General features: G+C 41.1%; 1 protein-coding gene across 2 annotated transcripts; it reads right to left on the bottom strand.

Moving 5' to 3' along the window:
- Positions 1 to 60: 60 nt before the first annotated feature.
- Positions 61 to 12632, bottom strand: LOC132792304 (disco-interacting protein 2). 2 transcript variants are annotated; one of them, XM_060801603.1, is made up of 16 exons: positions 12169 to 12632; positions 10189 to 10260; positions 9624 to 10061; positions 9053 to 9519; positions 8291 to 8381; positions 7592 to 8144; positions 7197 to 7534; positions 4676 to 6001; positions 3759 to 3919; positions 3619 to 3700; positions 2527 to 2631; positions 2085 to 2454; positions 1367 to 2027; positions 852 to 1300; positions 639 to 787; positions 61 to 215 (listed from the first exon to the last, which is right to left on the bottom strand). In XM_060801603.1, the coding sequence occupies exons 1-16, from the start codon at positions 12269 to 12271 to the stop codon at positions 112 to 114; spliced, it is 5469 nt and encodes a 1822-aa protein (XP_060657586.1). In that variant the 5' UTR covers positions 12272 to 12632; the 3' UTR covers positions 61 to 111. The 2 variants fall into 2 exon arrangements, with proteins under 2 accessions (XP_060657586.1, XP_060657588.1); XM_060801605.1 differs by having other exon boundaries at positions 3759 to 3868.
- Between the last annotated feature and the right edge of the window lie 584 nt (positions 12633 to 13216).

Below are 13216 nucleotides of genomic sequence, written 5' to 3'. Positions count from 1 at the left end.
TGTATGATGAATGAATAAATAATTGTTTTGTTGCTTCGTTTTTCGATTCGCGCATACGTATTTGTTTTGTGTTTTTTTTTGAATGCGCAGCGATTAGCGCTATAATACTATTTACATATTGTATGCTACGTAAATGGGATCCAATTGATCGGCCAGAAAGCCGTCTCTTAAATGCATGCGTTGCTTTTCTCCGCGACTGTTGATGGGCACAACACCTGAAATACAAATGGGGTAATTGTTAGAATTAGTGTATACAGTGGTATATTTATTATTTGTTTATCAAAATTCATATTCTCGAAATAGTTTATACAGAGGCATATTTATTATTTGTTTATTCAAATTTGCAAAATGACGCATTCACACAAATTCATATTTTTTGCAGCTCACGTGCATTCCATGCAGCCGCTCAAAAGCTTGTTGCGGCCGGCGCTCATATCAAGGAGCTTTTGAGCGGCTGCACAGCACTCTTCCTTGCATTTCAGTGTAGCGAATACACGAACCATTTTGGGTTCTAAGCGATATTTTTCATACTCAACTGTTTTACATATGATTTATGCTTTTTAAATAATTTTCTTAATGATTAAGTAATTTAATTGAATTTGTATCGTTTCTTTAATATTTATAATCCTTAAACTTACCGGGATCAACGACTACAACGACACCCACAATGAGCTGATGCTCTTCCAGCACAGTGTTTGTGACAAGCGGCACCAAATCTAATGCTTCCGACTCGTTGCCATCCAACTCCACGACCACAACCAGCAGATTAGTCCAAGTGAAGACGGCGCTGCATGGGAGAGAATAAAGTATTAACAATAAATATTACCAAACTCTATTTACTCTTCACTCACCACTCGGCGATTTTCTTATGACAACGCAGCACCGAATTCTCAATATCTATTGGATGATAGTTCATGCCACGCAACGAGATCACCTCATCGAGGGCACCCACCACATACACAGCATCGTGCAGCTCCTGATCATTAGCATTGATGGCGCCACCAACCAGACTGTGCTCGGAGTTGCCACCAAGGGAAGCGTTCGAAAAGTTCAATTGCAATTGGCTCATGGAATTTAGGGACTCTGTATCACTGTCGCGACTAGCCACACTTGGTGTGGTCTCATCTAATATGGATGCGGCCTGCGAGCATTCGGTGCGCCGCAAGAAACCCAAGTAACCGGTTCGCGCATACATCTCTGAGGTGGCACCCGTGACCAATTTGGCATTGAAATGATCATTGTAGTCCGTCTCGTCGCCATAGATGGTAAAGTAGCCATTGGCATTGTGAGGAGCTTGTACCTGAGGAATAGGAAAGTACAACAATTAGTTGAGAGATCAAATATCACAATTGAGTTGACAACTCACCCAAATTTCACCTAAATGCGAATCGCCACAGTGTCCCTTGGTCTCCGGGTTGGCAATGATGACTTTCACGCCCGGCAGCAACTTGCCCGATTCAATCAAACATAACGAATTGGGTGCACCACGCTCGACGAGCGCCACACGATTGTTGCGCAACGCACGCAGATCGACATAGACCTGAGCGCTCTCAGCTGAGCTGGCGCCTTGCACGCAGATGGCCGGATTGACGCGACAACCGAAAGAGGTGGACACACAGCGCGTATTGAGTCCCAATCCCTGGAATAGTTTGCAAAACTGTTGCGTCAGCGTAACCCTCGGACGTTCCTCGCCAACCACAACACAGGTGCGCACACATCGCAGATCCACGTTACGTTGCTTGAGCGACGGCACCGAGTTGCTCAGCGCCTTGGTGCACAGCTCGATGACGCCATACGAACAGAAAGTGTCACGCACACGATGCTGCGATAATGTCGATAGCCAGAGACTGGGATTGGCTTCGACTTCGTAGGGAGCAATCAGTATGGAATGATGACCACTGTAGACACCAATCAGTGTCCACATGACAAAGCCAAGGCCACAATACGGATCCAGACAGAGGGCCACATGACGCGATGGATACAATTCACAGGCCAGTTTTAAACTGGCACACAGACTAGACAGAGATCTATAGAAATAAAACTGAATTAGTTGAGTTAAGTTAGTTTAAGATTAGCTGACGCACCGATGCGTTATGTTGACACCACTTAAGCGGCCACAAGTTGACACACTAAAGTCCAAATAGGCGCTGGAATCCAATGAGACGGTGGCTATGCCGGCCAGTTTACGCTTTGGATTGTCATCGATATCGAGTATGGGTGGCCACGTCTTTGGATCAATGGATGAGGCTGCCTCCCTCGACTTGAGTAGCTTGATGATCGGCTGTATGGAGAGCACAATGCCGCTCTTGGACACATCCACAATCATACGCACCGTGGGCAATGTCGTGATTAAATTCTGCGGATGCGGAGGCCTAATAGTAATGGGAATTGCGCCCAGATACAGACAGCCGTAGAAAGCACACAGCAGATCCAATCCAGGTGGAAAGATGAGTGCTAAACAAGAGAGAGAATAATGTTTAGTAAGTGGAATAGTAGAAATTAAATGTGCTGGGAGTTTCGACTTACCAACATGATCGCCTGGCTCGATCTTGCCACGTTCCTGCAGCAGTGCGGCAATCTTCTCAGCGCGTTTGTGCAGCTCCGAGCAGGTCAGCGTCTTGGCAATGGCGCCTGGCAACAGAAAAGAAGTATTAAATGACGAGTAACAAAGTGTGATTCAATTGCGACCCACATATTGCAAACGTGTTTAAGGTAAGCTGATATAAAATATAAACAAATTGCTGAGTTTGTTAATATTTCGAATACCAATTTAAGACTTAGCTAACATTCATAATGTATATTAAACTAAAACTAAACAAAAAGTGGTGTAACTAAATACTAACATTTATTTTATAGAGTTGGTAACCATGAGAATGTTGCTCATTATAAGAACCAGTTACTTTAATCAAATAGTTCTATAAACATAGGACTGTAACGATGATAATTTGTAGTACAAAAAATTTGTTTTGAAGCGTTAGAATATATCTTGAATAGTGAACCAATTATAAAATTGAAATTTTTATTTAAAAAGAATGAAGGATAACTCGTGCTTTGAAAACAATTTTGAACTGTGAATTAATAATTCAATTTCAAATTGTATTCAAAAGTTACTTCTATTGTGAGGTTTTGAACTACGTATTAAATTTAAATTTGTATTTAGTATTTACCCCTAGTCAGGGGTAGGAGTTAAAAGCGACTAATATATAATAAAACAAGGAAGAAAGCTACAGACGAGTGCTCGAATAAGAGCAAAACCATGCGGTATTATTCTTAAAATATACCAAATTAACATATCGGAAAAATACAAAAATATACCAATGGCTGTCTTTGGTATATTGACAGAGTACCACAAAATTATATCTATATCTCTTATAATCTCTGAAATGTAGCTCTTCATATGAGCAGATGAACAGGCGGACATGGCTATATCGTCCCAACTGTTGACCGTGATCAAGAATATATATAGTTTATGTTGTTGGAGACGCCACCTTCTGCAGGCGCAATGTTATAATGCCCTTCTACCCTATAGCTATCGGGTACAAATAGATCCCTATGCAGGATACTCCTTTCGTGGCAGATGCGTATAACTTGCAGCTGTAATCCCCGCTAGCAACTTACCCTTTGAGTTGAGCAGCGTGAAGATGATGTGATCGGGCGAAGTATTGGCGCGCCAACGCAACACGCCCGTTATCAATTGAGGCTGCAAAAGGCAGTTAAGATTAATTCAGATGCAGTAAAGATTAAGATTCATGTCTTACCTTTCGCTCGCCATCCTCGGCCATGCCGACATCGCGTCCATGTGCAACAGCCAAGCGGTTGCCCTGCACTAAATTGCCAACCATGACGGAGGCGGGGCCCACACCCGTGTCTGTAATACCACAGCCAGATGATGAGCTTAATTTTGCAGTTGTTTGCACACCTTTTTTATGGTATTTTTTTGGTTTTTTGGATATTTTTTGGTTGGGTTTGTTTTTTTTTTTTGTGGGTTAGTATTTAGTTGTTTTTGTACAAGGATATATTTTGATATTGGATTTGATTACGATTATGGTTATATGATTATGATTATATGATTATGATGTGATATAATGCAATGATGATATGCAGTTAATTGCAAACAATTATGAGCAGAAAGTTTGTTGCGGTTGTTAAAGTTTAATGTGGATTGTTTTGTTGTAGTTGTTGTTGTTGTTGTTTGATATTTGAAAGCAATGCAATTAGTTCGAGTTGTTGACATTATTATTAGTTTGTTTTTGGTTTTGTTTGTTGTTATAATACAGTGTAGTTATTGCAGTTGTTGTTGTTGTTCATGTTGTTGTTTCAATGTGTAGTGTTGGTGCGTTGTTGTTGTTGTTGTAGTGGGGAGAAAGCAACGCGCAGCATTTAACATTATTCATTAATTAATTATAGTTCATATATTTTTTTTTTGATTGGTTGTTTTGTTGATGTAGTAGTTTGTTGTAGTAGTAGAAGTTATTTGTTGTTTTTTGGTGGTGATTAAAAAAAGAAGGAAAACAATATTTGTATTTGTCATCAGATAAAGAAAGCATAGAGAGACACCAAGAGACACAAAAGCCAATTATTAATAACAATACGAATCACAATAATTGTGGGTGCTACACTACCCCTACCCCTCTTCCCCTTCTCCTTCCACTCTTCCCCCTCCACCAACACTCACCTTGATGCATCTCGCGTGGCTTCGGCAAATTGGTGACACAAGTGTGCGGACACATTAAAACATTCGCCGGATGCAATGAACCCTCCAAGAAGCGACGTCTCGCCTCGCACAGATGAATGCCACCCAGCGGCGTCTTGGGCAGATGATTGGGCGGCACCAAGGCCAAACAATAGATGCCCACCTGATGTATCGAGTCCACAGCTTGCAGCACACGCGACATCCACTGGAAACTCTCCTCCTCGGAGCAATCCGGACGCTGCTCGGCAATCACACAGACGCGCTCATCGCGAAGGACTTTGATGCTGAACACCGCAATCCGACCGCGATAGATGAAACGCATCGGTTCCACCGCCAGCACCGTGGCAATGATGTCATCCGCATTGTGTTTGCGTCCCGTCACCGTCATCAGGCCATCGCGTGAACCGCAAACGAACACGAGACCGCCGGGTCCGAGGAAGCCCAAGAGACCGGAGCGCACATAGAACTCTTCGCTAATCGGTTTGGGTGGCGTGCAAATGGTGCCGCCACCCTCTTTGGGCTGCTCGGGATCCTCGAGCAGCGGTTGCACTTTGAACGTCGAGTTCGTCATGCCATCGAGACCAAAATAACTGGCACCCGTCGAGCCGCTCGTCACACAAATCTCGCCCACCTGATCCGTCTTGCAGAGCACCGGAGCACCCTCGGAACGCACCACGACCATTTGTGCCGCCGGCATCACCTGACCACAGTCCTGCAGCGTCAGCGAAGTCAAGGAATCTTCGCTATCGACACGCACCACACCATGTGACAACGCGGCCATGGAGAGCACGCCTCGTCCCGTGGCCGATTGACTGAATCCCGTCGATGAGGAGCGACCTGGTCGACGCAGTGATACGGTGAATACCTCGGAGCTGCTGGCACAGGGACAAATGGCATCGGAGCGCAATCCCTTGGCTTGGAATACGTTCAAGAATTGATCGCAGGACGACAAAGACCAAGGATTGGCGCCGTCCGCAACGAGTAACATGCGCAGCGACGACAACGAGATATCCTTGTGATCCTTGGTGGCCAACAGTCCCCAATGCAGATCGCGACTCTTCACCAAACAACACGAAGCGCGATGCTTGGTGATAAGTTGCATCCACGACGACGGACGCAGCTTCATCAGTGCATAGGGAATGAAGACGACGTGCATGCCATTCAGTATGGATGTGAGCACCGCATGCCATAGTCCCACCTCCCGCTTAAAGTCCAGCACACAGACAATGGTCTCGCCCTCCGTGTAGTGACAGGCCATGGTCAAGGCGCGACAGTGATTGATCATGGCAGCACGAGTCACAGTGATGCCTGAAAGGGAGAAAGGAAGAGGATTAATATTTGAGGACATTAAAGATTGAAAAGTATTGTGGAGAAAGCTTAGAATGTTTAGCAAAAAAGATTAATATAATAGAGCTCTGAAGATTGAACTTATTTCAGGGGTAACCTATTATTAAAATATAGTATCTCTTATCCCCCCTTCTTCTAGTTTAACAGAACTCCAAATCTCTTACATCAAATATATAAATTATTATTATTTTCAACATCACTCTTAAGCAAACGTATTATCATTTGTAAGCGTCTCATCATATTCATCTAGTTATTAAATAGTTACAAAAGTTTTCTTTTCACTTAAGTTATGTCCATCTTTCATATTGATTTATAATCCAATCAAATTTCTGTATTTTATATCATCAATTCTATTTTCTTATTTGTTCGTATCTCATTTTAATTCCCTTGTCATTTCATCATATGTTTCTTATTAGCATTTTTTATATGGTTTTTATATTATACCTATAAGTCATATTTCATTTTCTATAATTTCTGCATTCTCAACAGTCAAATTTCAGCCTCTAATTTCATAAGTATAATCTTCGTTATTTGTGCCTAACCATTTGTGTCCCTTATTATTAAATAACTATAATATATTATGTATATTAGGAAAATAGATTAATTTGAGAGATTGTAAGGTTTGAAACATATTTTTACATTCTTAATTCTTCTCTTCAATTTGAGTTTCTAAGTTCACTTATATTTTCTGATTTGTTGTAGCTCATAAGTTTTCACTCATTATTGAATATATATAAGATAATATAATATTCTATTTACTTATGCATATTATTTATATCTTTTATATTTATCATATTTTCCAATAATTTCGTATATATTTCTTTACTTTGTTCTGTTAAATTTTACTTTCTAAGTTTACAAACATTTTATGTGTTCAATATTTATTGCATTAGCTTCTAGCTTCTTAAGTGTGTGTGTGTACTTTCCATGACTCTTCTATAATAGGCTATCATATTATATATCATTACTCAATTTGTTGACATATACTTCAATAAATAACTCAATCTCTTGTTTATATTGTGGCTTATCTTACAACATTTCACTCTCTTGAGTTGGCCTTTCTATACACACTCTCGATCAATCTATTGAATAGATTATATGGTCCGACAAACACCTCTTTCCATACATTATCTCCTCCTCAAGTTGTGTAACTCACCCATTACACTACCCTCCTTATCGGTAGTATACTCAATGTACGCTGCAGCTGTTTCCTCGATGCGCAAGTTGCCCACATTAAAGTCTTTGGGTGGCTTCGGCAAGTGCTCCGTGACGAACCACTGGAGACGTGGCCAGCCCTTCAGTTTGGCAATTTCACCCGTGGCCGATTTGGGCAGACCCTTGAGACAAGCCTCCGAGGTGAGGGCAACGGTGATGCCGCATGAGCTCAGCAGGAAACCAACTTGCTGAGGCGGCGTATCCGAACTGGACAGCGGCAATTCAATGGGCAACGGAACCAAGCCACGAAACATGCAACCATACCAAGCGGTAATGAAACTAGAAAAAATATACTTCGATTAAACCAAATTCAAGTGGAGGCAACTTAAAACCTACCTCAATGGATCGTTGTTGGGATAGACCAAGGCGACACGATCACCGGGTTTGAGGGTGACCTGTTCGGGTCCCTTGCTAAAGATCTTCGTGGACAGTGCATAGGCGATTTTTTGTGCGCGCGACAGCAGCTTGCCATAGGTTAATGTTGTGGTGATTTTACCATTAGGATCCAATACCGTTGCCATCGAGCTCTTAAATGAATTTGTGCCATATCGTTGTAGCGCACACTCCAAGGTGCGCGGCAAACCCGCCGGTATCGAGAGTTGTTCGCCCTGCACGGGTGTCATGGTGCTGCCCTCCGGTTTGGGTGCATTCGGATCCTTGGGATTGGCCGCAATCTCCAGCTCAATATCGTTATCTTCGTAAAATTCGGGCAATGGACGACGCTTGGGTCGTTTGAGTGTGTTCAACAATTGTTGGATTTTAGCCGAGACTTTCCACTTGCCATTCGCGTCCGTCTCATTGAGATCGGTTTGTGAGACATTCACATAACGTGTGACACGGTCTGCAATGCGATGCGCATTGTTGAACTGCGTAATGTCTGGAGCGTTGTCTACAAAACAGAGAGAGCAACAAGTTCAGAATTGTGAGAGAGTGACGCATAATGAATAATTGGTGTCAATTAATAATATAATAATCATTTTTGAGAAAGTATCAAAAAGTTGTCAACCAATTAGCCGACGCTCGATGTTTACTCACAGTGCTTTTGCTTATAGGCCTTATCAGAGAATTCATTATCTCGCTTATATGCAATTGGCGGCGATTCCGTGCTCGACGTATCCGATGTGGGCTAAAAAAAAACACAAATAAATATATATAGAAGAAAACGAAATATAAATTTGAATGGCAAGCCCTTTGGCTATAATTAGTTACGACTATTGACAGTTGACTGTGATGATTTAACGCATGATATCATGGATAATAAGTGGAAAACAAAGAAAACGCAACTGCGATACAACGAATGTTAAATACACTTAAAGTGAAGACTTTGGCATAGCTAATGAACGACAATTAATATAAGTAGCTGACAAAGTGGTTTATAGATTGAGTCACAGATTTAATTAGGGAAATTTAAAGACTATTTCTGGAAAACAAAGAATGTTAAATACACTTGAAGTGAAGACTTCGATTAACTTATTTTACACAACAAGTAATCTAAGTAGCTGACAAAGTGGTTTATAGATTGAGTCACAGATTCAATTGAGGGTAATTTAAAGACTATATAACATACAAACGAGCCCGCAGTTAGGGCACAATAAGAAGCCACAGTTTTTGTTTAATTATAGTCTAATGAATATGCACGAATCACTTGATTGCACAAGCAACTTTTAAGCAGCCAATACTTGTGTCGCTTCACAGCACAATAAAGTCGGAAAAAGCAGCGACGACGTTGATAATGCTCGTAATACTTCTAGATACTGAATACTGTTTTGTTGTCCAGTCTTGAAGTCTTGAACTCACCAGTGGCGGCAAATTCTGTGGTGGTCGTCGTTCGGCTGCGCTGCCCGACGATGGATATTTTTGAATTGGTGCTTGAGATTGTTTCACATCGTGTTGTTGCCGTAAATGCTGTTGTTGTTGCTGCTGCTGCTGTTGTTGATGTTGGTGCTGCTGCTGTTGTTGATGTGACTGCTGCTGCTGGTGGTGCTGTTGTTGTTGTGCCATCGATGATTCACGTATTGGTGGCTTAATAATAGGTTCGGGTGGCAGCATGCTATTGCTTATGTGATCGCGCGGATAATTGTATTCCTTGTCGGGTGAAATGAGTTCCTCCGGTATGGATTCGTCATCGGTTGATGAGTCCAATTCATCGTTGCAGCCAGGGCTGCGATTGAGCACCGAACTGCGTTTCGATGGCATCGGCAAACTGGGCTTGGGGCGACTCTTCAATGCCGCCAATGCCTGTTGCACCGCCTCTGTGCGTACCTCTGTGAAGTGCGAGATAGGAAAGAGTGAAGATGAGATGAGTCAACTCAACTGTTGTGCTTCTGGGATTTGCATAAATTTGTGTTTAAAATAGTCACTAGCTTACCGGAATGATATCGCTTCTCGTTGTGCGTCACCTTGCGTTGTGTGCGCCGTTGTCGATGTTGACTGCTGTTGGAGGATGGATGTGGTGCATGGTTCTGGAAGGCGGCGCTCGGTTCGCGTGTATTCTGATACCCTGGATCGCCCACAGCTCCCCCCTGAGGTCGCATATTCTCATAGCCAGGCGCACCAACTCCACCGCCTCCACCACCGCCACCTTGTGGTGTCGATGACGAGTTGGATGACTGTTGGAAGTCGGACTTTTTGGAATGCCTTTGCTGGGATGAGGGCAGTGAAGGTACTTCGGTCACATAGCTGTATCCCTCACTGGAGACGATGACGCCATCGTTGTTCACATTGCTGTTGTTGCTGCTATTGTTGCTATCTTTTATATTATAGTATGGCGGTGGCGGCAAATTCTTTGCCTTCTCCACATCGTTTACTATGCAAAGAACAAAACAACAACAACAAAAAACAAATGGAAAGAGAAGTTATTTCCGTCAACATTTTTGCACCTGACCAAAAAAAATCAAAGCCATACGAATACAATTTATTTTTGGGCTACTTACATTCGTGTTTCTTCAAAAAGGGTTGCAATAATTTCGCTCGTTTCTTTTCGTATCCTTTTTGTGTAATGTCGCCTGAAAAATTCCAGAAGAAAACATGTTATTTGAGAGCAACTGGAAATATGAAACCGCAATCGAAACGAACATCTCGTTAACCGATAGGCGTTGACCGCAACGGTTAAATGCCGAAACGGTTCAATGCGGAAACGGTTGCTATAATTAAACGCTGATCATGCTGGCTCACAAACAATGCATTCGAGATGTGTGAAAATCATTTACAACTACTTATAGATAAACATATACTATAAGTGCCACAATGCATGGCAACATTAATAGTTAAACACATAGTACTTATGCAATTGTAACTTTAATGCATAGTATTGTTAATCGATTGGCGATAACCGCAACGCCCAAGTGCGGAAACGGTTATTATAGTAAGACGCAGAATATTCCGACTTATAAGCATTTCAAGATAAGCGATGCAAGGACTGAAAATAGTTTTTGTTTTCTTTTAATAAAAAGAAACGACATCAATTACTTAAACTAAATATCAATGACTTTGAAGGTAATGCTTTTAAAGGTATTCCTTAATGACTAAATTTGAGTAAATACTTCAGAAATATTCTTTATGAGAATCGTAGCTGTTATCTTATGAAGAAATAATAAAGCAGTCCCTAAGTCTACGTTTTTTAGTTTGTAAATAATTAAAAATTATTATTTTAATTATTTTTCTATCCAAACCAAATTCTTACTTTTTTTCTTTGAAATTTGTTTCCCAAACGTAGTGATTATAATTTAAAATATATACTTTAAATCCATTAACATTGTTATTATCACGTAAGTTTTAATATATGTATTTTATAATTTAATGCCTAGTGTGAATTACACTTGCAACTATAAATAGTCTCTTTTTCCCCTCTTATAAACAATTAGATTAGTAATGTGAGAAATGCACGAGTGTATAATATACAAAAATTACTTATAAGTAACCAATAAGCATTAACCGCAACATTTAATCACCGAACCGGTTATAATGTTGGATTAATGTTGCACGAAGTACATAATATTTTCTACTTTTATTAGGTAAATAGTGTCTAGCACACAATCGTTGTCTATTATATATGCATAAGGTCCCCGTTATCTATGAGCTGTCGCATAGCCTAAATAGGCATTGGCCAAGCCTAAAATATATGCTGCTGCTACGTGATTTAGGTATGTAAAAAAAAAAACAGCAAACAAATTCGTAATCTCGGACGCTCTTTCTCTGTCATTCTTTGTTGCGACAAATATAAATTGATTTTGATAAGTAAATAAGTGTGTACACACTATTAGGTTAATCTGCGCCACTATAAAGTGTATTTGGAGAGTGCTGCTCTCCCCTTCATACAACAATGTTTGTTATAAGTAGTCGGCCACATTGTGTCTCATATGCATACATATATGCGCGTGTGTTGGTGAACTCTCCATGTGCAGCCTGTAATCAACATACATAAATGTAAACTTATATATGTATGTAGTACATACACATGCACATATGAATGTATGCATGCAGGGCAGACACATGTCGTTTAACCGACAAAACCGCACACAGACGCTTCATATCAATAGCAGTTAAAGGGGTAGGGGGTAGGCGCAGTGACAAAAAAGAACCCCTACCACCCTCCCCCCATGACAGACTGTCTGTGTTCTCGCAGTTCTTCGTTTTGTGTGTTGTTGTGTGTGAAGTTCGAAGTGGGAATGCAGCTGTGACCCGTTGGCCGGCGGCAGCAGCAGTAGCGTTGGCGTTGTATTTATGGCGTTGGCAGCATGTTCTAATTGCACAACAATATAGTAATAATGGCATAGAAGACGGACGGACGGACGGACAGCGGGAGGAGGGGCAGCAGCAGCATATATAGAGCGAGCATTCGCTCGTCTATTAATTAAAGTCTATTTGGGGTAGCAAACACATCTCATTTCATGCATAAAATTCTCTCTGTGTACCTTCGGATAGCTCCAAATCCAATTCGGCCAGTTTTTCACGTATATCAGCGGGCAGCGATGAGAGATGCTCCATCCCCAAAAAATTTGCAGTCGTCGCAGACATTTTTTGCTGTGTGTGGTTGTTGTTGTTTTTCTTTGCTTGGAGTTTTCTATTAGTACATAAGCATGTACATACACATATGTATTTTACACTACATATACACACGCACACACACTCGCGCAGGGAAGCTCACACCGCACACACACACACGCCCGCTAGTTTGCAACTTCGTTGTCGACAAAAATCGATCGATTTTCAATGCAAGACATTTAACGGAGCCAGTGGCTTCAACTTTATTTATCGCACTGACTAGTGCAATTATTTATTCACTAATAACTTTAATTTTTGCATTATGTTTGCACAAATTTACACAAACGCCTGGCTCCAAATGGGGCCCCAACAATAACCGCACCGACAAACGCGTATATATAAGTAAACAAAGAAAAAGTAGCAGCAACTATTGAGAGCAATCCAGGTATGCAAAGAAGTGTGCAACTTTCGTTCTCACTGCGCATGACGTCACACTTGCTGTGTGTGTGCTTGCCGTATTCCAACTGTACATTAATTTATTTTAAAGTCAATTTTTTCTCTCAATATTAAAGCAGAAGTTACATATCGCGTGCTGGCATTACGTTACATCTTTTATGTTAATTCTGCAATTAGCAACATTTAGTATGTGACGTCACGTTCTCATACTTTCTATCATGCGTCGCTTGCCAGACCTGCGCAATGAGCAACCTCTATTTCCTGATCAGTGAGGACCACAAGATAAATTTCTAAATATGCTAATAATTTTGAAAAATATACCAGATGCTCACACTTTGCTAGCCATTTTGGTATTTAAAGAAAAAGTGGCGCAACATTTGTAAACAGGTTTTTGTTTCGCTGCTTTTCTAATGGCCACTTTCTATTATGACAAAAATCATATATATATTTTACATATTCTCTGGGCAGTGCATATTTAGCACTGAAACTTTTACATGCATTGTAAATATTGGAAAACTGAAA

Source organism: Drosophila nasuta, chromosome 3, assembly GCF_023558535.2.
Source record: "Drosophila nasuta strain 15112-1781.00 chromosome 3, ASM2355853v1, whole genome shotgun sequence".
NCBI lineage: Eukaryota > Metazoa > Arthropoda > Insecta > Diptera > Drosophilidae > Drosophila > Drosophila nasuta.
The sequence above is the reverse complement of the archived record's forward strand: the minus strand, read 5'-3'. Positions and strand labels throughout refer to the sequence as shown.

What these genes read in the sequence shown, in the direction of transcription:
- LOC132792304 (XM_060801603.1), bottom strand. Translation starts at nt 12,271, where the DNA reads ATGTCTGCGACGACTGCAAATTTTTTGGGGATGGAGCATCTCTCATCG. An exon ending in CTTTTTGAAGAAACACGAAT is followed by an intron (nt 10,062 to 10,188) that starts GTAAGTAGCCCA and finishes TTCTTTGCATAG; the next exon opens with TAAACGATGTGGAGAAGGCA. An exon ending in CCCAACAACGATCCATTGAG is followed by an intron (nt 7,535 to 7,591) that starts GTAGGTTTTAAG and finishes TATTTTTTCTAG; the next exon opens with TTTCATTACCGCTTGGTATG.